General features: G+C 36.9%; 1 protein-coding gene and 1 long non-coding RNA gene across 2 annotated transcripts in view; both read right to left on the bottom strand.

Moving 5' to 3' along the window:
- The window catches only part of LOC147009723 (protein sidekick-2-like), a 956,293-nt gene that overhangs the window by 206,784 nt on the left and 722,797 nt on the right, over positions 1–26,712 (bottom strand). Inside the window, exon 23 of the mRNA XM_085861602.1 lies at positions 22,078–22,187. Coding sequence (XP_085717728.1) covers positions 22,078–22,187 — 110 coding nt within the window. The remainder of the gene's footprint in view (positions 1–22,077; positions 22,188–26,712) is intronic.
- On the bottom strand, positions 18,956–20,781 carry LOC147009724 (uncharacterized). Its single transcript, XR_015052792.1, has 3 exons — positions 19,769–20,781; positions 19,470–19,527; positions 18,956–19,124 (listed from the first exon to the last, which is right to left on the bottom strand). It is a non-coding gene; the product is annotated as an uncharacterized LOC147009724 (long non-coding RNA).

Below are 26,712 nucleotides of genomic sequence, written 5' to 3'. Positions count from 1 at the left end.
CTATACTACAGATTAAAAAAAAATAAACGTTTTACTACATTATTGCTGCTTGCGAGTGATGGATGTGGATCTTTTTGGTCATTTGCCACTGTGTCAGTGTGGTGGTTCTTGTCATAGTTGTTGAAGATATTTCCTTTGTTTTTTTATCATCATGTGAATAGTTCGCTGACGTTGTACTGCTGAGTTCAAGCATACCGAACATGCGGGCGAAGCCCAAAATGACCCAAGCAGTCGAGCGAAGTAGTACGACGTCGAACAATTTCCCACATACTGTATCTTCCCCCTTTGTCTTTGTATAAATTACCTCAATGGAGGGAGAGAAAGGATCTCCATCGGAATGATCTTAAATATAATGAATTAATACAAATAATCATGAAAAAAACAGCCTCTTCTCCCATTGTCTGTTACATTATAAGAATTTCTCTGAACACAAGTATACCACTGTATCATCATCATATGGTAGTAGTATGCTGCCAAATCCTTCGACAATCAAACTTCTCTAATTGTGCCTAAACACACAGGTAAACACTCCAAGTTTGGGTGGAGTTCTGAAGATAGAGAAATTAGGTGATACCTTCACAGTCTTCTCAACGGATAAATATGATTAGAGCCAGGTTATGAATATGCAGTTCGTAGTCCCTCTTTCAACTGGAGTGGCTGTAAAATAGCCTTTTTTTTAAGGCAGGAACAATGTCACATCAGGAAGATAATATAGTAGACCAATGAACATTCAATATGTTTTAGTCACCTCATGGAATTTCCCAGTCAGTTTCAAATAAAAGTGTCGCGTCAGAGGCCCAGCTAACGTGGACGCTCTGCGCCGGAGGTCTAATGAAGACCTCTGAGAATGACCAAAATGACGTTTCCACTTATTGCGTTCAGAATTAACTATTTAACAAGTTATGATCCCCCAAGGATCGTTCAAATAAAGCTAAGACTGGCGCTTGCTTACGTGCAGGAATGCAAAAGTGGGAAGATGCTTCTTATAATTCAGGGTTTATTAAAATGTCTATGAGGATTTGCCTGGTGTTGGCGCAGTGGTTAGGGCAGTGGCTTGGGACTCAAAAGGTCCTGAGTTCAAGCCCCGTTGGGACACTGAATTTATATATATATATATATATATATATATATATATATATATATATATATATATATATATATATATATATATATATATATATATATATATACCAAGTCAAAAACACCAGGGGGTTGACTCAGCCTGCCATCCTTCCGAGGTCGGCGAAATGAGTACCAGTTGTACTGGGCCCGGTGTATGCCCCGGTTAAAATAGGTGTACCATATCCCTGTGTGTCGTAAGAGGCGACCAGGGTTGCGTCAGGAAGGGCATCCGGTGTAAAAACCTATGCCAAATCATTATGCGGATAACAAAACCAATTAGACGGTTGATCCGCTGTGGCGACCCCTAACGGGAGCTAGCCGAAAGAAGAAGAAGATATGAGGATAAGGATGGACAAGACACCAATAAATAATAGACGGAACGAACCAAGCCGTCGTCAGACACAGATATGGAAGAGGGGAAAATACTCAAACTTGTGTCCAAGAGACATAACTCTGCTAATGGTGCCGACAATATCAGATTCAAATTGTTAACAAGGGAGTTGGCAGGTACTTGAGGCAGACACAATCTGGTGTTTCTGTAACAAAACCAGTGGTTGTGCAGGCTGATATGGTACAGGGTGAAGGTGTAGCACGGAGTGGAAGACAAGAGGATGGCGATGAGGAATGGAAAAGAGAATGTGGCATTTGTGTGATCAAGAAGAGTGACGAAGCACAAGGAGAAGAAGAGTGACAACGCACAAGGAGATGATCAAGGCAGAAGTCCAACTTCCATCTGCTAACTGGCCCTCACATACTCGTCCACAGCTCTAAAGCCCTTTTGGACCACCATTCCAGCGTGCGGGTCCCACAATTGTCTGTCCACTGTCTGTGGTGGTGAAATATTTTGGTTTTACGAGGGGCCATCCTGCCCCCTAAAGTGTCCAACCTTTCTCCAGGACTCCAGAGCTCATTGCAACACCGTGGCCTCTAGTTTTCTGGCCAAACGGCCGATGATGCTCTCATTTAAAGCCTATGGTGCTTCCTTTTCCGCTGAAGTCCTCTACATGTCCTCACCTGTACATGAGGTTTTACATGACACAATCTTCCCCTATTTTGCTCTTTTATTTACAATCACTGCTTCCTTGGTGCACGTTTTACCATGCAACTTACCACGGACAGATCCCTGATACCGGGGTAAATGTAAGCTACTCAAACACATGGTCCAGACTATTCTTACCACATTCTAGCTGTGGATGTCACCCCCCCCCCCCACGCCTCCTCCTCTGACTTCCACATAACACTGCCCCATCCCTGTAACCTTAGCTTCTTGCGAAGGATTCCCATTGGTAAATCAACATTCTGACTTTAACACTTGGAGAAACACCTAATTTTCTTATCCGCTAAATTAGAGAGGGTTGTGGGAGGTGAGCTATAGGTACCTTACCTCTAATCCTTACCATACTATTCCTTTGTTTCAAAAAGTTCAACAAAAATGTTTACGAATTTCCGATATACAAAAGTTATTTGTTCAATTCATCTGCTGCTCTCTGGTGTCCTAAGGGTGGGGAAAGGAGATGGCAAAAGACACGAAGCAAACAGGCTGCGGGACTGCCATTCCGGCATGCTGGTCTCGCAACTGCCTGCCCGCTGCCTGTAGCGGTGCAATCTTTTAGTTTTACGAGGGGCTGTTTTATCTTACGGATCTTAAAGATAATTTCACTTAACCAATTCAAAATCCTCGAATTGACAACATCTCTCAGTGGATGTCACCTGCCCCAGCTGTCAGCTGAGCCCAAAACACAATTTTAAATATACCCATCAATTTTATGGGCTATCTGTCCTCCATAGTACATATCAAGTCACATGTGACCGAGTGGAGCACTCTCAAATAACCATACACATCCAAACATCTTATCAATCAATCATCGTCATAATAACAATACATCTTTGCAAGGCCATGGCATCACAATTACCTGCAGGTGTGGCCTCAGCTCGGCAATGAGGAGGTCCTATAATTGTGGTATTGCAGTTTGTGGATGCCCGTAGTAAAACAAAGTCCCAAAACAAATGATTCCCTTGGGCCCCTCCCTTGACTTCCTGTCCCACTTTCCCTCCCCTAGGTGATGAGAAGGAATGACAATGAGGAGGTGGCATTCACGCCTCCACTCAAGGTCAAACTCGGGAAGTGACAAATCAGAGAGATGATCAAGGCAGAAGTCCAACTGCCATCTGACAACTCACGTGCACGCACCTAAGTGGTTCTTCTGCCCTCCGGGACCACCTTTCCAGCATGCGTCTGGAACTGCAATTGGCTGTCCACTACCTGTGGGTGGCATCATCTTCCGGGCCATACCACCCCATGGGATGCCCCCTCATATAATGTTGTGCCCCTTTCCAGAGCTCTGCAGCTCACTGCAAAGCTGTGGACTGTAGCAAACCACCCTATAATGTCCTCATTTAAAGCGTGTAGCACTTCACATCTCCTTTTGAACTCAAGTCTTCCACTTGGCCTCACCAGTAGGGAAAGAATACTGGTTCTGGCTCACTTTTCCCCATGTAAATGAATGGGGGATTTTCAGCCATGAAATTTTTCTTTTTTTTCCCCTGAAAAAATAAATCCCCTTTTTAGCCCAAGGTATATTTATTTGTCTCCCCTTTTAACCTGGAGCCTGGTGTTGGCTTAGTTGTTAGGGTGGCGGCTTGGGATCCCAGGGTCCTGAGTTCAAATCCCGTTGGCTGCTGAATTAACACCAGGGGGTTGACTCAGCCTGCCATCCTTCCGAGGTCGGCGAAATGAGTGCCAGTGTACTGGTCCCGGTGTATGCCCCGGTTAGAATAGGTGTACCATATCCCTGTGTGTCGTAAGAGGCGACCAGGGTTGGTGTCAGGAAGGGCATCCGGCCATAAAACATTGCCTCAAGAAAAAGCCAAACCCCTGCACAACAGGGAAAAATGGCTGTAAAAACGGTCATTTTTTTATTTCCCCTTTTAACCTAGGGGCTCTCTATTCAAATCGCCCATACAACAAGATAAAGATTTGTTAAAGGTGATTCTAAAGAAATATCTGAAACGTCTAAGCCTCGGGGCACTCTTTATCAAATAACCAATGCATATTGTTTAGCTCACTCATTGAACCTATAAACATTTGTTCATTCTCAAATTCCTTCAATAGTTTAATTTTCTTTGCACAATAATCCCCATCTAAAATATTGAAAAACAAAACATTTGAATCTTTATATTTTTTAAGATACCCCTTTTGTGCCATTACGAAATGATAAACTTCTCTTAATGATCTCATCTGACCACCTCCTGAGTTGCATATCATTTTGATATTGTAGTAAATTATTTTTCCATTGTTCAATTGATAACCATCAAATTTTTCAGTCCATTCAAACATATTTATTATTTTCTTTACATCCTCTAACTTATTGGTTTTTAAATTGATTCGCATATTTGTTTTATTTACCTTTGTTTTAGATATTTTTTCAATAAGACTTATTTGATATTTTTCACATTCATTATGTTTTCCATTTATATACCAAGACTGAGATTTTCTCCACTCTTTAGTTTGACTAATACTTGGTTCGACCATTTATATATTGTGAAAAACGCGGCGGAAGCCCTTAAAAACCCTAACCCATCTTCCCATCGTTAAAACTTGTGTCCATATGGAACACAATATTCTATTCACTCTATCATACAATACCCATATGGAACACAATCTATTTTATACACTCTATCATACAATATCCATATGGAACACAATCTATTCCATTATCTAAAATAAATCTCTTATCATCAAAGGCTCCTAATGCCTTTTTATTTACTTCTTCACTATATATCTTATGTTTATAACTTCTTATTGTATTCATTTTCCTATATTCTTCTTTGTTATTCATCAAACAATTATAATAATTTCTAAAAGTTATTGATTTCTTTATTACATATTTCTTTATTCCCTTTAACCTTTTATCAATCTGATCACCATACTTATAAGCATATGCCTTTGCTCTCAATCCAATAAACTCACTCATTACTTTTCCACCCAACTCATCCTTAAACTTACCAATAACCTTTTCATTCTTTTTGAAAATAACTCACTCTTCTTACTAAAATTACTTGTATCATATACTCCAATGTTTTTCTTCATATCCTTATAAACATCATCAGTTTTTATATCTAGAATAAAACTATCGGTGTCCATATACAACAATGAAGCATTTTCACCATACTCTTTCTTTAAATCATTATACAAATAATCATACATCAATATCTTTGATAAATCAAGAACTGCTGTTCCAATATAAATTGGTTTATCCATGACAATACTTTCCTTTTTCATATGAATAGCAGAAAAGTTCTCTGAAAAAACCTCTTCTCTCTCAAAACTTGGTTTATTTATCAATCTAGAAGCTTCTTTCCAAGATGTTGCAAATCTAATGTTTTGCCTGTTTCTAACATTCTCCATTGTCTTTCCAAAGACAGCATTATTCATCAATTTATAGAATTCCCCTTCAAATTTTACTTTTGTATTTGTTCTCATATCTGTATTGAATTTAATATACTTTTTCATCCAAGGACTTTGTTTAAATTTTAAAACTCTATGAATTTTAGCTACTCTCAACCCAGCAGATAAATATTGTCTCAAGTTCCTTTGATGCAAAACATATCCCTCTTTATCATAGAATGTTGTTAATAACTTTTCTGTTGATTTGCCTTTAATATTAAAACTTTTATGATAATCACTGAACCATTCTTTCTTTGGGGTTTCTTTCTCACATGCAAAAGGAAGGTCTTTATGCTTATTATGAAGATCACTCGGGTACTTCAAATCAACTTCAAAATAATAACCTTCTTCTTTGTCATTCAATTTCTCTTGAGAAGAAATAACAATATTCATCAAAGCCTTTTCATAATCCTTTTCTTCCACCCACTCTAATTTACCATAAGGCAGAGATTGAGACATTGCCCATCCATACAAATTATTAGCATCAAAGTACATCAAATAATTACTATCTTTTTCACTCTCATAATTTGGAAGATATTTATTATTTGCTTTAGCATATCTTTTTGAACATACTTGTGATATTCCACCTCTCTTAGACTTCTCAATCATCAAAAGCATATCTACATCACTGACTAAATCTATATCTTGTTTTGTCATTTTCAACATTGCACTCCAAGCTAAACCAGGAGCTGTGAAATAGTGGGCAGGATCTAATCCATAACAATTTTTATTATGACAGAGTGATCTAAAAGCTTCAAACACATCAGCTAACAATAAAACATCTGTTTTTAGATACAAATCATGATATTCTCCAAGGTTCTTTATCTTAAATATTTTCCAAATTTCTTGTGCGTGTTTATATTCCTTTTCACTTATCTCTTCTTCATAAAGGTTATTATAGAAACTTTCTTTTGAAGGAAGTTGTGTTTCTTTAAATCTCATAAATGAATCCATATAACCATAAGGATAAATTCCCTTACTTGTAAGAATTTTCTCTTTACTTTGAATTTCATTCCTTGTTTCAATTTCCTCTCTAGTTAGAATTCCCTCTTTAATCAGAATTTCATCTATAATCAGAATTTCCTCTTTAGTTAGAATTTCATTCTTTGTTCGAATTTTGTGTATAATTAGAATTTCATCTTCAGTAAGAATTTCTTCATTCATTTCCCCATTAATTAGAATTTCCTCTTTACTTTGAATTCTCTCTTTAATCTGAATTTCCTCTTTAGTTAGAATTTCCTCTTTTGGAAAGAATGAATTAAGATTTGGAAAAGAGCCCGTGGAGCTTAGATTTGATGCGAGGTTGGCTAGTGGCGTTCCCATAAACTTGTAAGAATCAAGAAACCTTATACGAGTTATAGGTTTTGTGAATATCATTTTTGTAAATGAAATATACTTTTGACTTGTGTTTGTTATGGCAGAAATATTCCCTGGTGTTTTTGAAAGTTCATTTATAAATAGATGTGTGTCATAGTTGGCGCTGTTGTGAAGAAAGACTGGAATAAAAGAAGGTAATTTATAATTAAGATTACAACAGGAATGAGCGGGACCTCTATATTTACCAGTAAGATGACAATGATCCCTAACTTTAGACTCCTCAATTTCCTCCTCACAAATATGACAGATATTGTTCTTTCTAAATTCTAATTTTTCTTCTATGGTTAATTTCATCGGTTCATTTGTTTCTTTCATTAATTTACTTAGTCTTATACAATCCTTTTCTAATCGTTTTACAAACTCTTGTGAAGCATTTTTTCCACTATACTGTTCAAGTTTATTATACTTTTCTCCAACAGATGATTTGATATAATAACAGAAACCACAAGGAATATGTTTTTGATATTTATTTGTATATGGTTCTTTTGGATTAGGAGAAGCAGTATTTATCTTTTAAGGATACATTCAAAATCAGCGTATATCACAAATGGGTGCATGATAGATTTATTATAATCTTCAAAAGAAATCTTTTCACCAGGTTTAGGCATTGTAATTACAGCTGATTTATGATTACTACAATATTTTGAATGTTGTTCTAATCGTTCTTTTGTATGAAATGAATTAAGACATCGCTTACAAGGATATATTTTGTTTGCTGTTCTGAATACCTGAGAAGAGATTAATCTTGATAAATTATTGATGTATGTGTAATGTGAATTATTTCCAACACTAAAATATAAAAGATCAATGTGTGTTTCTTCATTTTTATAGTTGTTTGAAATTTTTAATATTTGAACTTTGTTTGTATCCGTTAATCCATATACATTAATAGAAAGATTATTCTTTTTCTCAAATTTAGGAATATCTGTTAGTGGCATTGGGAAATTAAAATCTTTAATGTCCAAGGTATTCTCATATTTCATATATTGTTTTACTCTTTCTGAATTACATTTTGGTGGATGTAAGTGAGCAAGAACAGACCAGAGAAAACATTTATTATCATTATTCTTAATATTAACAACTGCCTTCTTTCGTTTTATTTCTTTTGGTAATTCAATATAAGAAGAAGCTTTAAGAGGGTTTGATTTTAGAATGTGTACATCTAAAAAGATGATTTTTTTAATATTGAATCCACTTCCTACCACTGTATTATCAACATCCTCCTCTTGTCTTGATAGTTCTTCATAAACCCCACTATTCAAAAAATCTTGAAATGATGTTATAAAATGAAGATCTGTCCTCATATAAGGAGTTTGTTCTTCATCTTGTCTTTTCATATTCATTTTCACTCCCATATAAAACTTTAAAGTTTTCATTTCTTTTAATGTTTTTTAATAAATTTTTCAACATCAGGTTTCACTATTTCAATTGATTCAATTATTGATGATGGACCGGGTTCTCCAAATTGAAAAATCCTTATTTTTATATGCCCTTTAAATGCCCCATCAGTGTTTTCAATATAATAGTCTCCCTTTACTTTAAACTCATTTTTCTTGTGTTTTTGTGATTGAAGATGCCTATTATAACTACTCTTCAAAACATCCTTTGAGCAGGTATCACAATGTTTTCTTTCCAACTCAAGAGGGGATATTTTGTGAAATAGATTAAATGTGTGTTTGTTGGTTCGGAGGTGTTTTCTATAATGTTTATATTCGTGATTACAAACATCGCAGTATGTTGTATTCACCATATTTATATAATAAAACTTTGCTTAAACTAAAAATTTCTTGATGAAAATTTCGTTTATTTTACAGGTGAATCTGTGCTTAAACTAAAATTTTCTTGATGAAAATTTCGTTTATTTTACAGGTGAATCTGTGCTTAAACTAAAATTTTCTTGATGAAAATTTCGTTTATTTTACAGGTGAATCTGTGCTTAAAACCATTTTATCCTCCAACTTTTTCACTTAATAAATACAATGTTTCAAGACACAAAAGACAAGTTTCAATCAATCTCTTCATTTGTTAAAGATGCTGAGAAATATGTCAAGGATGTAAAATTGAACAAAGATAAATATAACAACTATTGGATAAAAACAATTATGGTGGATATGATGAGTTCTTCAATTTACTTCAGTGGAAGGGCTTTTAGTATACCTGGAAGAACATCAATTAAGGTATCTCTAACAAAAGTTTCTCCTCTCCTTCTGGCAATATATTCAAAACTAGAAAAAGCAATGAAACAAGAAAAGGTATCAAAAAATAAAAACCTTATGGATGAAGCTTTAGAAAGAAAAGATAAGACCATCTGTAATATGCAAGGAGAAATTTGTATTTTTTTCAACAACCCTAAAGATATAAATCCTGATGAAATAAAGGATGTTAATATATCAGGTGAAATGACATTTCGTTCAATTGTAGTTAAGGATCATTTTAAAATTACCTTTAATATAAAAAATGTAGCAGTTGAATCTGTTAATGAAAAAATGTATATCGATATCGATGGTAATGTTTTTCTACTAATTAAATGAGCCAATATTCAACTGAAGATTTTGAAGATTATGAGAGTGATTATGATACCGAGAGTTTGCATTCAAACGATAGTTATGACACCGAGAGTTTGTGTTCAAATGATAGTTATGAAAGTATAGATGATTCTGAAAGTATCGAAGATGATATCGAAGATGAATTTCAGTTTAAGTAAAGTTTTACTTTATAAATATGAATAGTTTACTCGATTTTGAGCCTCTTGAATTCCATGATTCTCCATATGACAAATTTGAGAATTGTCCTGCGTGTGAAAGACGGGGATTAAACACAGAGTCAAAAGCCTATAAACAATGTATATTCTGTGATTATCTTCTAATTAATGATAATCAAAAATATAAAAAGGAAAATAATTCTTTTAGATTTACACCAAAAATGAATTACTTTACAAGATTGATTCGAGAAATGAATGTAAAGAACGAGGGTGAGAACACACCTTTCCTTACAAGGGAAGAAACTGAACGTATTAGAGAAATGTTCAAAGGATTGTTGTTATATCTTATTCATGGATGTGATTTTCAGGGAAATATCAACACAAGATATTGCATAAATAAAATAATGGATTATCTTGAAATTAAACCTGAACTTAGGATAAAATATAGAATTTCGAAAAAAGCCAAGAATAAATTAAATAACCTGTTTTCCAAATATATAAATGAATGATTTTTTACCTATTTGGGAAAATAAGATAAAATTTGACAACCATAAAAATCTCCCAAATTCATTAAGATGCCTCATAGTTGGTTCAAGTGGATGTGGAAAAACCTGCTTACTTTTAAAGATGCTCCTCACTCCCAACTTTTTAGATTATGATAATTTAATAATTTTCACAAAGTCGAGTTTTCAACCAGAGTATCAACTACTCTCACAAGGTTTTAATGCTGGTCTTCAAAAAGAAGATATAATCGGTTTATTTAAACTTCAAAAAAACCTAAATGATTTTAACATTGAAGATATAATACAACTATTTTGTGATACACAGAGATGTAAAAAGAAATCAAAACCGATAACTTGTATTCTGAGTGATAATACGGATGATATACCGTCTCCCCAAGATTTGGATAAATCCAAAAAGAACCTCGTTATCTTTGATGATTGTGTTAATGAGAGAAACCAAACGGTAATGGACAGCTACTACACAAGAGGGAGACATTCTTCTTGTAATTGTATTTATCTTAGTCAATCGTACTTTCAGCTTCCTCGTCGTTCCATCAGAAACAATGCTAATACTTTTATTTTATTCAAGTTAAATTCAATAGATATAAACAATTTTTGGAGAGACAATTGTTCTACATTATGTAGTAAAAAGGAATTTGGGGATTACATGAAACACACGACTGAAAAATATAAATATATTGTTGTGAAACAAGATGAGATATTAAATGATATTTTTCAATAAATAAATGGATGCGAAAGAAAGAGCAAGAAGATTTAGGGAACATCAAGAGTTGGTTTCAAAAGTTGTAAAACAGCAGGAAGACATAAAGAAGAAACGCAGACAGAAACTAACGGGCGAAGAAGCATTTGAAAGAAAACAAGAGAAATTTTTTAAACCACTTTTAAAAACTTCCCAAGGAAAAATGAAAGATGTTTCCACATTTCCCACGGTAGAATATACTCCTAAAAAACTTCAAATGTTAAAAGATTTCAGTCAAATGACGGAGGAAGAATTAGAGCATTTAGGAGAATTAGAATATGATGATGAAGGTTTATTTCAACAACTGGAAGAGATTAATCGACCCCCTGATTATATTGTGAATGCTCTTCAAAACAATGAATATTCAGCGGATTCAAAAACCAAAGCAGGACTCATTCCAACAGAACAATCAGCAATATTTCATCTTGTTCAAGAAAAGGTATTGATATTTAATGATGAATTAAGGTTCTTGGGTTCTGCTCAACCCCCTGTTAAACTAACTCCAAGATTAATGTTTCTTCTCACAAAAGATGGAAGACAAGGTTCAACTGTGAGGGATGAATCAAAGTATATTGATAAACCATTGGATATGGAAAATAATGATGATAGAGTATATATTGATCTGCTGAACACTCTAAATTATAAGGTTATTCTTTCTGGTAAAAGTAGGAAGAATGAGAAGGAGAAACACATTATTCAGGCTTTAAGTATCCTTGGTTCAGGTGTTAGTTTTCTTCCAAATGACCCATCGCAATTAGTTAATAGACTGTTATTGTTGTTAGGCAGTAAGAAGGCTGGAAATAACAATTGTTTTAATGAAGCATCAGCCATTTTAGACCAGTTGATGAACATGAAAATAATTAATAAATATCAATATAAAGACATTTTATCTCATATTAAATAAGATGAGAAGCACAATCCTTAGTTTCAATTTCACAACAAGCGACCACACATCTTCATTCCCATACCCACTACAACTTGACACAACAAAAGAATATGAGGCATCTTTATTGTCCATGGAAACTTATAATACCTTATTTAATATAACCGAGAAAAATGACAAGTTTAGTTATAATCCAGGAAGTGGATACAAAACGATAACAGTCTCACCCGGAGCATATGAGATTTCTCAAATATCTTCCGAAATTGCTCGTCTTATGAAAGAACAGGGTGATGAACCAAAAAATATTGTTATAAACATTCAAAAACATACTTCAAAATCAACGATTAAAGTTAAAAATAACTACAAGGTTGATTTCACAATTGATAATTCATTTAGAGAGTTATTGGGTTTCTCCTCAAAAAAGATTGAAACTAATGGGACGTTTTACAGTGATAATGTCATTCAAATATCCTCAGGAATAAATTCGGTGTTAATTCACTGTGATTTGATTGATGGTGCTTATAATGATGGGAAAAAAACAAATACAATATTTTCATTCAGCGCATACTCAACCCCAATTGGTTATAAATTCAATATGGAACCCAAAAATTTGGTTTATCTTCCTGTGTCAGGAAAAACCATACACAGAGTAAATTTTAGGATAACCGACCAAGATAATCGTGTGATTTCTTTTAATGGAGAAGTTATATCCATCAGAATTCACCTACGTGAAGTTTTCCAATAAATAAATACGATGGTTATTTTGAGGAAACACGAGTTGGGAAAATATAAAATAATTACAGGGGATGGGATGTTCCTTTCCCCATACTACAAGGGTGAAGGTATGTATCTTGGTAGAGGATACTATAAACCTAAGAGACAAAGGGGTGTTGGACATCAATTTAGAGGAGATGGGATAATTGATACTCTCATGGGTATTGGTTCAACTATTCTTAAACATAAAGATCTAATTGGTTCAACTGCTTCTGCTGTGGGAAATGTAGCAGGTGCCGTAAAGAGTATAAAAGATGCTCAGAAGGAATCTCATAAATTACAAGCAATAAAAGAAATTAAGAAAGGCAAAACTCAGTTGTCCCCCAAGAACGACAGAAAATAATTCAAATACTTGGATCAGGGTTTCAAAAGTTTTAACATCTTTTTTTCCTAAATAAATACAAGTATGGAAGCAATTGATAGTATCTATGATTTGGATGATACTATTATTATCTCAAACTCCACTAAAAAGAAGATTACTTCAAGGTAAATGCAATAACTGGAACAGACTGGAATACGAATGGTACAAAAAGTTTTGAAATAAATAATCAACAAACCTATTTGAATCTCTCCGAAAGTTTCTTGTTGTGTAAATTTAAATTCACTAAGGCTGGGAATAACACAAACGCTACACTTGTAAATGATTTCTTCTGGAAAATGTTTGATAGTGTGCGTTTGTATATTGGAACACAAGAAGTTGAAGCGGTTGATTATGTCTCTGCTGTATCTGAAATGATAAAATTTACACTCTATACATTCAGTGATAGAATGGGAAAGGGGTCTGTCGAAGGTTTTATTCCTGATATGTCAACGGGAACAAACACAGACCCTGGGTATACTCAAAGGAAAGGAATGTATAATGATGATACAAAAGCAGAAAATAGTTTTACTGTGGCAGTTCCTCTTAAAGGTATATTTGGATTTTGTGATCATGATAAAGTTCTGTATGGCCTTAAAATTAGATTTCAACTTCAAAGGAATGATAATGAAAATCGATTGCTTTTTGGTGTTGGTAGTGCTTTTGGTGATCAGAATAAATTTGTAATTGAGGAAATGAGTTGGTATATCAGTGAATATACTCCTAATCTTAAAACAGAAGAGATGTTGAATCGAAGACTTAACTCAAAGAAACCACTCAGTGTATCATACCTCAAAAGAAGATGTCAACACGTTAAACTCAATCAAACAACTTACACGTGGAATTTGGGTGTTCTGGAAGGAAAGCCACGATATCTGTGGATCATTTTTAAAAAGCCAGATGGTGATACTGCGACTGATAAGAATAATGCATTGAGTGATAATGCTAAGGTGAAACAACTTCGCGTTTCTCTAGATGGAACATTTTACCCACGAGATAGATTGGAAATTAATTGGGAAAAAAATGATTTTGCTGAAGCATACAAGTCTTACCAAAAGGTGTGTGAAAGTAATGGAAATAAAGAACCTATTTTGGATATGACAGCATTTAAAAGTTTGTATACAATCTATGCGTTTGACCTGAGCGCTCAAAAGGAAACTATAAAGTCTAATCGAGTGGATACTTCCCTATACATTGAAAGAGGAGAGAGTGAAGAAGTTGATACATATTGTTTGCTTTTGGAAGAAACAGAATTGCAGATTAATACAGATAATGGTGTGATGATTAGTCTCACATAATTTTTTGTTAAATAAATGAGTGGCAAAGTACCAACTGGGGTATATGTTAATCAAATCAATCTTCATAAACTATCATCTTGTGTTCAAAATCAAAAGCCTTGTACGATTAACGTTAATACAATTCAGAGAAAAGGAGCAGTAAGAATTGATGTTTTTCTCACAAGAGAACAGGTTAAAATCTTGAATGACACTGGCTCACTTAAAATTAAAATGACAAAACCAATGTTGAAAAAATATTCAATAAGAGAGACGAGTGGAGGATTTCTCCCATTTCTAATTCCTTTATTTGCTGGTTTAAGTGCGGTTGGAGCATTGACGGGTGGTATTTCAACAGCGGTGAAAACTGCCAACGAAAGGAAGGCTCAACTCCAGGCTCAAAAAGAATTGGAAAGACATAACAAAGAGTTGGAGAAACAAATTAGTGGAAGTGGTGTAATTGTAGATTTTGCTGAAAAACTTGAAGGTCTGCCTGATAAAGCGAGATTGTTAGTTGGAGATATGCTTTCTTCTATAGCACAAGCAGGTGTAAAATTAACGAAAAGAGGTAATGGATTATATCTTTCTAATAAATAAATGAGCATTGATGAGTGGTTGAAAAAATTTGGAAAGAATACAACATCAAATTTACAACTTGTCAAATATTGTAAGAAATTAAAAATTCATAATGTGGTTATTTGTATGAGAGATGAATTAACAAATGTGCCGAAACATACAAAGAATATTATTATGAACTTAGAAGATAATAATGGGAACGGTTCTCATTGGGTTTGTATTTTTAATAGTCAAGACAAATATTATTTTGATAGTTTTGGTCTTCCACCACCTGTTGAAGTCATAAAATTCTTACAGAATGGTGTTTATCAAACATTTCAAGTCCAAGAATTAAATTCCAAGTGTTGTGGCCAATTATGCCTATATGTGTTATTTCAACTCAACAAAAATAAAAAATTTTATGATATTATTTTTAATCTAATATAAATGACTTATGTTGGTAAAGATGGTTCTATCTTTGGTTTATCTCAAGAACTGGATATTGATTTCTCAAATTATTACACAAAGGCACAGGCTGAACGACATAAATATAATATAACCAAAAATATTAACATGAAAAATGCTTATAAATTAAAAAATTATCCAAGCCCGACTGACGCGAATGACTTGGTGAGATTAAGCGATTTATCACAATATATATCCTTAAATAAAACGGCTGTGTATTCCAAAGATACAGAAGTGTTGATATTATCTCCAGGTCATACAGAATTCACAGTTCGAATTAAAATAAATTTTTATAAAGAAGGGCGTATCGTTTGTATGAGAATAGAACAATGGGGATATGATATGAATGATTTAGGGTATAATTGGTCATTTAAAATTAACCTCGAAGACCTGGAACAATTAAATCAGTCTCGTAAGGAAGAATATTATCCACTTGGTATCGAGAATGAGTTTTGTGGGGCTACGATTAGTAAACAACAAATAAAAGAATTTAATAAGGGTAAATATAATAATGGTTTTGCCCTTGTTTATCTCATGAAAACAGAAAAAACAGGATTATATATAATAAGTAAGGAAATACAAAATGATTTAACTATGGGAAGATGGGGAGGTGTTTCGTGCCATAATATTGTTCTAACATATATTTCTAATACATAAATGACAGCAAGAAGGCTTCAAGAAAATTATCATTTCTGTGTCCAAGCATACCTTCAAGAAAAGGGTATTCGGTATTTTAATAAATATGTTCTACAACATAAGAATGAGGTATTTTCAATAAAAGATTGGCATTATGCTGATGTTGATAAACCGACAACTTTAGATTTAATTAGAATGTTAAATAATGAAAAAATTATAAAGTTAAGAAAAGGTAAGGCTCTTTTAGAAATTCAAAAGAAATTTTATTGGTTTCCTGTTGTAAAAAAATTATTTTGGATACAGGAATAACAAGAAATCCTGATGAATATATGTATAATATTCTATGGGGTGTAAGCGATTCAAGGATAGTAAGGGATGAGGAAGGAGTTGAAGAAGAGAGGGAAGAGGAGGAAAAGGAGAAGAGGGAGAAGAAAGAGAAGGAGGAAAAAGAGAAGAGAGAGAAGGAGGAGAGGGAGAAGAGAGAGAGGGAGGAAAGAGAGAAGAGAGAGAGGGAGGAGAGAGAGAAGAGAGAGAGGGAGGAGAGGGAGAAGAAAGAGAAGGAGAGGGAGGAGAGGGAGAAGAAAGAGAAGGAGGAGAGGGAGGAAAGAGCGAGACAAAATAAATATCAAAATATGGAAACCAGTGAGATTAAAAAAGATTAGGGGTATTACAGAAAATAACTCAACCCACCGAGGAGGAAAACAAAGAATTGATAAGTCTATTTACAATACTTTCGACAAGACTATTGACATCGAGAAGACAGGATTTTAATTCTGTTTTTCATTTTTTTTTTTTCTTAAATAAATGGGGGAGAGAGTGAAGGCATTTCTAAGGATTCTTTATGTTTTAAAAATCAAGATTCAAATGTGCATGTTGGAAACTAAAAAGGTTTTTGCACTCTGCAGGAATTTTTCTCATAAATAAATGAGTTATTGTCTCAAATGTAAAAAGAAAACTAATACTAAAAATATTTCATATATTAAAAGTAAAAATAACAGGGTTATACAAAAAGGTATATGTTCGGTGTGTGGTTCAAAAAAAAATCAATTTATCTCCCAACACAAACTAGGAGGAGATATCCAAAAGTTTTTATCAGGAAGTAAATTTACAACTACTGGAATACCAGGGGAATTACATCTTCCAGGGTATTCTTTCTGTGGCCCAGGCACAAACTTGGATAAAAGATTAGATGAGGCAGACAATCCTAAATCCTGGAGTCGGCCTATCAATAGAGTTGATGAAGTGTGCATGAGACACGATATTGATTATGGGAATACCACAACGTTGGAAGAAAAGCATGAAGCCGATAGAGAAATGTTGTATAATTTGTCTCTGATACAAAATCCAACCTTGAGAGAAAAAGTTGATCGGTTCATTGTGAAGAAGATGATCAGTGCTAAATTGAAACTTGGACTTGGAAATTCAAAAAACTTATAGGCTCTAATGATGCCATTAAGACTGAAGAGCAATTAGCTGATGAATTACATAAACCAATATTCACAAAGTTTCAGAGAAGGAAAGTTTATTCCAAGGAAGTAGATTATATCTGGTCTGCTGATTTGATTGAACTCAATAATGATAAGGGGTACAAGTATGCTTTAACCGTTATTGATTTGAGGAGTAGATATGCGTGGGTTGTACCATTAAAAAACAAAACAGGTAATACTCTTATGTTAGCCTTCCAACAGATATTTAATAAAAGTAAGAGAAAACCTAAAAAATTGTGGACTGATGAGGGTAGGGAGTTTTATAACAAGACATTTATGAATTTTCTAAAAAATAACAGTATTACATTATACAGTACCTTTAATGAAGGGAAGGCAGTTGTTGTTGAACGTTTTAATCGTACCTTAAAAGAGAGACTATATAAAAAATTCACACAACTCGGTTCACAACAATGGTCATCTTTTATTCAAGATATTGTGGATAAGTACAATGACACGATTCACACGTCAACAAATATGAAGCCATCAGAAACATTTACAAAATTAAAATATGAAAAAGAGATTAATGTCAGAAAACCTAAGTTCAAAGTTGGTGATATCGTAAGAATATATAGGTGGAAATCTCATTTTGAAAAAGGTTATACGAAAAGATGGACCAACGAGCTTTTTAAAATTGTTGATGTAATAGATACGGTTCCTTGGACTTATAAGATATATGATTTGGAAGGGGAAGAGATTTTAGGTTCATTTTATTCACAGGAATTACAAAAGACAAAGATAAATTGAAATTTTTTGACTCCGCCCTTTTGGCTCCACCCACACAAGCCCCCGCCCACACAAGCCCCACCCACACAAACCCCACACAAACCCCACCACACACCCCCCACAAGCTCCAATAAATTGAAATTTTTGACTCCGCCCCTTTTGACTCCGCCCACACACGCCCCTCCCACCGAAGCCCCGCCCACACAAACCCCACACAAACCCCACACAAGCTCCACACAACCTCCACACAAAAACTCCACACAAGCTCCACACACACAAACCCCACACAAGCTCCACCCATATTCATCATATTCACATAATTAGTGATTAGTTAATTAGTTCCCCACACACACAACGTGTTTATTTAATTAAAAAATTATCCACCCATCCACACAAGCTCCACTCATCCACCCATCCCCCCATCTCTCCACCCATCCATTTATCCACATAAGCCTCATCCACATTCACCCCTCCCACACAAGCTCCACCCACATAAACCCCTGCCCATATAAACCCTGCCCACATAAACCCCTCCCACATAAGCCCTGCGTACACAAGCTCCACACAAAAACTCCACACACATAAACCCCTCCCACACAAGCTCCACCCACATAAACCCCCGCCCACACAAGCCCCACCCACACAAGCCCCACCCACACACACACACCCCGCCCACACAAGCCCCTCCCACACACACAAGCCCCGCCCACACAAGCCCCACCCCCTCATCCCCCTGTGCGCCCCCACCTTTGACCCACCACCTCCCTCATCCCACCCCCCACCCTTCCCCACACACACACATGGGGAGGGGAGGGATGGGATGAGGGGGTGATGGGTCATTGGGGGAGCGCACCTACCCCCCCCTAACTCCCCCCACCCCCCCCCGCCCCTTTACATCTCTTTTATTCTTTTCTTGTAATTCAGAATCAAGTAATTGTAAACAAAACAAATATAATTTATTAATATTGAAAATATTAAATATTCATTTGCGAGAATGTACAATCTTTCCCAGCAATCTTCTTCAGATGCCTTGTGATTTCGAAACTCAGACACCATATTCTGTTTTGAAACAAAAAGTGGATAATAATTAGGTTCTATAAAGATAATTACATGGTAATATGAATAAGCCTCGTTGACCACTGAATTAACACACCAGGAGCCTGTCATCCTTTCAAGGTCAATAAAATGAATTCCAGTGTACTGACAAAACCACGTCCAAACTAATGATGCAACCAACATAAGGCGACATTCTAAAGAGAGAGTGATATTAATAATAATTCAGAAATATTTACCTCCAGAAAATCATGTGTTGTACGAGTGATATTAATAATAATTCAGAAATATTTACCTCCAGAAAATCATGTGTTGTACGAGTGATATTAATAATAATTCAGAAATATTTACCTCCAGAAAATCATGTGTTGTACAAGATTGCTTCAACAGCTGATGTTGTGCGATAGTGCTGAAAAAAAAAATAAGTCAAGGGTATAGATGAAGAGACAGACAGGGAAAGCAACACACACACACACACACGCACACACACACACATACACACACACATAGACACACACACGTGCCTCACCATTGGTTTAATTCATTCGAGATCAGAGACCAGTCATTATAAATCATTGGCCTCTTCAATAAGAGCAGAGAGAGGTAGGTAGAAAGACAGACAGAGAGAGAGGCACACACACGTGTCTCACCATTGGTTTAATTCCTTCGAGATGAGAGGACGTGATAAGACTTCATGCCACTCATTGAAAATGTCTTTCAATTCTCTTCTAAAATCATTGATCTCTTCAATAAGAGTATTAATTTCATGAACCACGTCGTGATATGTGAACTCAATTTCTTCCAATGCCCTGTCAGGGAAAAAATATATATATATATCAGAATTATCATGATTTAATTAATAATCATTTGCTTCATCGTTCAAAGAGAAAAGCATACACAAACTTACCAACTCTGTAGTGGGCTGTTGGCTTCATCGGAAGAAATATCGTCCATGCCTCAGTTGTAAAAATGAAATCCCGTCTGGCAGAAACTTTGTCTGGCGAACCGCTTATAAAGCAACGATGAGGAAATTGCTTAATCATTGGGTGTGGGCACAGGAAATGACAAGCTTCTCTTAATGATCTCATCTGGCCACCGCCCGAGTTGCAAATCGTTTTTGGACATAAACCACGCCATAAACGTTTTGATTCAAATGTTTTCAGTTCGTGTTCTGAGATAAAATATAAACACGAGACCTTGTCTCACAGAATAGTTCCTATTTTTTCACAGCATGACAGTCCAAAACCACTTCCTCATTCACACAGCACGGCCGTGTCAAAAAAACACTTCCTCATTTTCACGGCATGAACTGAAAACATTTGAAACAAAACTTTTTTCTGGCATGGTTTATGTACAAAAATGATTTGCAACTCGGGCGGTGGCCAGATGAGATCATTAAGAAAAGTTTATCATTTCGTAATGGCACAAAAGGGGTATCTTAAAAAATATAAAGATTCAAATGTTTTGTTTTTCAATATTTTAGATGGGGATTATTGTGCAAAGAAAATTAAACTATTGAAGGAATTTGAGAATGAACAAATGTTTATAGGTTCAATGAGTGAGCTAAACAATATGCATTGGTTATTTGATAAAGAGTGCCCCGAGGCTTAGACGTTTCAGATATTTCTTTAGAATCACCTTTAACAAATCTTTATCTTGTTGTATGGGCGATTTGAATAGAGAGCCCCTAGGTTAAAAGGGAAATAAAAAATGACCGTTTTTACAGCCATTTTTCCCTGTTGTGCAGGGGTTTGGCTTTTCTTGAGGCAATGTTTTATGGCCGGATGCCCTTCCTGACACCAACCCTGGTCGCCTCTTACGACACACAGGGATATGGTACACCTATTCTAACCGGGGCATACACCGGGACCAGTACACTGGCACTCATTTCGCCGACCTCGGAAGGATGGCAGGCTGAGTCAACCCCCTGGTGTTAATTCAGCAGCCAACGGGATTTGAACTCAGGACCCTGGGATCCCAAGCCGCCACCCTAACAACTAAGCCAACACCAGGCTCCAGGTTAAAAGGGGAGACAAATAAATATACCTTGGGCTAAAAAGGGGATTTATTTTTTCAGGGGAAAAAAAAGAAAAATTTCATGGCTGAAAATCCCCCATTCATTTACATGGGGAAAAGTGAGCCAGAACCAGTATTCTTTCCCTACTCTCACCTGTACAGTTGGTTCCACATGACACAACCTTACCCTGTTCTGCTCCATTGTTTACAACCACCGTCTTCTCGTTGCATATTTTACCATTCAATTTACCCCTGACAGATCCCCGATAGAGGTGTAAATCTAAGCTACCCGAACACGGTCCACACTATTCTTGTCATATTCGAGCTATAGATCTCCCCCTTCCACATAACATCATCAAGAAGCTGTTTTGGTGGTGTAAAGTTGTGTAATTGATCGTTAGAATCTTCCGCGCATTGAATAACTTGGAGATCCCAATCCCTTGCCTAAGGTTAGATTTAAAGGTGCAGAAGATCACGGTGTTTTGTAAGCTTATCAAGAACAATTGATCAAGGTCTTCTTTTTTTGTGCTGCATCATCCTTGGCTCCCTCTGCGTCTGACCAATGATAAACAAATTTAATACACACTTCAATTAAGCTCAAAGAAAAGCTGAATAACAGAGGAAAGAGTGTTGACACTCCAACGGAGGGGCAGGACAAAACAAGGTGATCAGATTGGGTAGAAGAGATCACACATAGGCATAGGATATGATGTGAGGTGCCTTTCAATAGACATTTTGAAGGAATAAAGGGAGCAGCTGCACTGGACAGACATGAGCAGGTGGTTCCGCAGATGGAGGAGGGTAGGGTTGGGGTGAGGGGGATAAAGGATCAGAGCTCCAAGCTATAAGATTTAAGCTACAGGTGAGCTGTAAGCTTGGACTTTGGTGAGTTTAGCTGTGAAACTTTCATGCATAACAAGCATTATCTTGCTTGACATCTTACCTGTAAAAGGTGTAGGGTTGTAATTCATTAACCAGAAGGCTGCGTTTCTGTGGCTCAGCATCTATTTCACGCAGGACCGTCCAGTTTCCTCCCTTATCTGTCAGGCCTGTCTGCATTCCAGAAACATAACAAAAGAGCAAGAGGAATTAAATGGATTTCAATCAATATGCGTCAAAATCGTAGTTTCTAAAAGTTAGTGTGCATTAGAAACTGTTGAACAGAAAATGAATACTCCTATCTCCTCTGAAACCATTTCCCCCAACATCCCTATGCTCGCTTTCCTCCTCTCAAAGCAAACCTTTCCTTCCTTTTCTCAAAATTCTTTTTTGGAAAAAAACCCAATGCATAAAATGCCGCTGAAGTAGAAAAAAAATTGGATCATTAAAACTCTTCAAAAACGAGAACGACAATCGGTCGAGCACATACCTCCGCCAGGCTGAACAGTTTAAGTTTTGTATCCCACTGATAGGCCGGATCTGCATCCAGATCTGAACCAAAATGTAAACGACTTGTTCTTGTCACTCACCGACCCACTCATCCACCAAGTTTTGTCATAACCCAGCCACAACTTTTTGAAATATCTTGCTATATATCGTTTTTTGGCCCGAACTCTCAATGCCGACAAATCACTTGAATATAATTGAACTAAGCATAGATTATGATCCGGATCCTCAACAAAGTCTAATCAATTCGTCCTTGTCACAGATCCAATCTGTCCACCAAGTTTTGTCCAAATCTGTCCACAACGTTTGTGAAATATCCTGCTCACAAACAGACAGACAGACAGACACACACACACATGAAAACATAACCTCTGCTCACCTTAGGTGGCAAAAGTAAAAACGTACTCAAATCAATGCCCTGATATGTAAACAGAAGGTCAGGGTTCAGATCATTTTATGTACAGTGCACCATGCCGCTGAATGCTGACATTGTATAGCATGCATCATAAACATTATCTTACTTTCATCGAATCAATTTAGAACGAGGTGTGTTCAAGCCAATCCGGAGGATTGGTGCTTGTGTACTGCACATCAAAGGACAAACAACCCAATATCTGGGAGCATCCTGCACAAATTACGGTCTCATCCTTGGACAAATCTTTGTTTATTGTTTTTACAAATCGTGTGTCCGTTTTGCCTAAAGAATGCGATTTCTCTTTTCCAGCATTGTGCACAAATTTAATCAAATGTGGTGCAGGAATGAAAGATCATGGAATAGTTGGATGCCACTCAGTTGTAACCACATGGTGGGAAGTACTTCTGGAACGTGACCTGCAATCAAAAATAAAAAGTCTCATGTGCTCACTTTCCTGCTTAAAAGAGAAGTACGCATGAACACTCATATGTCCTTCATGGACCAGCTGCTCACCAAGGGGCATCCACTGGAACAGCTCATTCTCGCAATCAGCCAAAACATTTCCAGCAATGGCGACTAACACAGCTTAGTTAGCATTCAAAAGCAGATGCTGCTTGGGTACCGTCTGCCAAACCAACTCTTTCCTTGACACTCCTCAGCTCCTCACAACCTAAAAGGCTTTTCTTTGCAGCTTGATGGAATAAGTTCCTCCACTTTTGGCTGAGGCTCAAATGACCCACTTAGCATGCCTTCTGGATGCCATTAGTTTTAAGGCTCTGAAGATTCTCAGAATTCTCAATGGGAAGCTGAGGGTTAGAACCTTCAGCTTGCTCTCTGTCTACAGATAAGTTCATAAAAATCTGTGTTATATTGCCTCAATTCTTATCTTGCATCATCTACCCTCAGCACCATCATTTCGCCCTATCCGAGCCTTCGTTTCTGGAGCCAAACGTCACATGGTTCAAAATTATCCCAAGTGTTCCCCTTGATTATGGTGAATGATCAAAAACTGTGCACATTAACTCCAGTTGGCATGCTGTTCGTTCTCTGGACTCTATCTTGAATCTATTATAGGCAATTATACCTGAGGCATAATTCGTATTTTTCTCAACCATTGACCAATGATGCAGATTGATTTATTTTTCTTTGGAAAACTGTCTGCTCTATATATTACAATTCTCAGTGCATCATTTCAACTTTCTTACCAATGGTTTAGCCACCCTGGAAATGAGGCAATGAGCAGATTTATGCAGATCGAGCAGATCATCACTATGATTTATGAAAGGAGCATCAGAAAGACAATTTTAAACGATAATGGCACTTTGTGGAGCACATACCTCCACCAGGGTGAACAATTTACATGTTGCATCCCACTGATAGGCCAGATCTGGATCCGGACTTGAACCAAAATCGAATCAGCTTGTTTTTGTCGCCTAACCAACTCATTCACCAAGTTTTTGTCATAACTAGTCCATAACTTTTTGAAATATCGTACTATATGTCATTTTTGGTTGATGTTGATGAATCACATTCAAAATTCTCGTGTCCGGATTTGGAAACAGATCGTCACCAAAATCTAATTAATTTGTCCTTGTCACACATCCAACCTGTCAACCAAATTTTGTCCCAATCCGTCCACAACTTTTTGAGATATCCTGCACACAAACAAACAAATGAAATTGCTCGTTGAGCAAGGAGTTGCCGGAATAACTTTGTCATATCTCCACGATCTCTGAAAAAACAAAAACCTGGAAATCAATTTGTTTCTTATAAGTCGATAGTGCTACTGTTTAATGAGTTATAGCACTTAGTTTGGTCATGATCATAACTTGGAAGTCAATCGGACTTGAAATGGCGTTTTTATTGCAATTTGAAAGTTTTGACCTGACCCCCCCCCCCACCCTGACATTCAACCCCCGACCGCTAAGAAGGGTGTTGGTGTGACACCCCGATGAGACATATAGTTGGATGCAGTATTGGAAGATGCACATTTTGGATTTGGTTTGAAGTCGATATGATGACCATTTTAGCGGACGTTATTGCGAAAATAAGAATCTCAGTTTTTCGGTGACCTTGACCTTGACCTTTGACCTAGATTCACCAAAAACGACAAGTGTCGAAGTTGGACCATGGCCGACGTGTGTAACCAGTTTGGTCATGATCGCTGAAATGGTGTGGCTGCTACAGGGTAAACAAACACACAAACAAACAGACAGACAGACAGACACACAGAATGACACACACAACCGACCGACATAATTGCCGAAATCCAAAGGATTCCGGCAATGAACAAACAGATAGACAAACAGACAGAAAAGAGTGAAAGCATAACCTCCTTCACCTTCAATGGTGGAGGTAAAACTAGGACAACTGGACTTGTAGGTTAACTGGGCCCTGGCCTAATGATGTAACCAAAATTTGGTAATCTTCTGAATGGTGGGTCTTGAGAAGAAGATTTTGGAAGGAATTTGTGGGACCGCCATTTTGACACACTTCCGGTCATGTAATCAGCATGGCCTCCGCAATTTAACATCAGGACCCTGCCCTAATGTTGCATCCCACATTTTGTCAGATTCTGACTGGTGACTTTTTGTCAGGTAAGGTCAAATTATATCTATGATTTGCGAGAAGTACCTTGGAAACCTGAACGAATCTGTTTCATGGTCGGGTTGTCGGTGACTAAACCATCTCCCCCACCAAGTTTCTTGGTGAGGAGGGTGCATGATATGGATACCCAGCAGGATTAAAAACAAAACCTGTCAAACGGCGGAGGAGCTCCTTGTGAGCCAACGGTCATCCACATCTAGTGCCCAACTGTGTCTGTGGACATCCTCCTGCAGTTGGGTAACTTTTTAGAAGGAGGTTTGTGGCAGGATTTGCACTCCTACCACCATAAAACCCTTCATTCCACAAAACATAAGAAAAGCACCAAAAAATCTGAAAATCCACTTTGTGGGAGGTACCTCCTGTGCAGCTGCCCTTTGCAGGACAGCTCACCGGATGACAGGATTGGGGCAAAAGCTTTGGGACGAGGATGTTGAGGCGAGGATTTGGTTTGATGTTGCGGCGAGGATGTTGAGGTCACAGAGAGATTCCCTTACCATGGCAGTGATATTCATGTCTCTGCTGGCTGTGAGCCAGAGGTCAACAGACATCTAGGTCATGCCTGGGGAGTCATGGATTCACTGGATAATGGGGTGTGGCGCTGCTGGTACTTGTGCGGGAGGATGAAAGTCTGAGTCTTAAGGTCCTCGGTGCTTCCAGTCTTGCTCTATGGATGTGAGACTTGGACTCTGACCAGGGATCTGAGATAGAGAGTTAATTCTTCAGGTACCAGGTCTCTTTGGAGAATCCTTGACTGTCGATGGTCAGATTTTGTGTTCAACGAGCGGTTGCTGAGAGAGACTCAGATGAGATTTATTACCTGCATAGTCCGTGAGCTTCAGTTGCGGCTGTATGGACCTGTGGCTCATTCTCCTGATGCTGATCCTGCCCACCAGATTCTCTCAGCGAGGGAGCCTTGTGAGTGGAAGCGGCCAATGGGCCGACCATGTGCCTCGTCATTGCAGCAGGTTGATCAGCATCTCCAGGAAATGGGGTTGGGCCAGGCATCTGCCTGGGGGATGGCGAGACAGAGGCCCCTTACCTGGAGGACCGGCGGAAAGTGGACGCAGTGACGTGCTGCTCTGGTGCATGCTCCCATTCCCGACCCTGACACAACTGGTGGGTCTGGAGAAGAAGATTTTTGAGAGAATTTATGGGATTTTGAGAAAAATT

Source organism: Eptatretus burgeri, chromosome 17, assembly GCF_056783735.1.
Source record: "Eptatretus burgeri isolate ZD-2024b chromosome 17, Ebu_testis_v1, whole genome shotgun sequence".
Taxonomy (NCBI): Eukaryota; Metazoa; Chordata; class Myxini; order Myxiniformes; family Myxinidae; genus Eptatretus; species Eptatretus burgeri.
The sequence above is the reverse complement of the archived record's forward strand: the minus strand, read 5'-3'. Positions and strand labels throughout refer to the sequence as shown.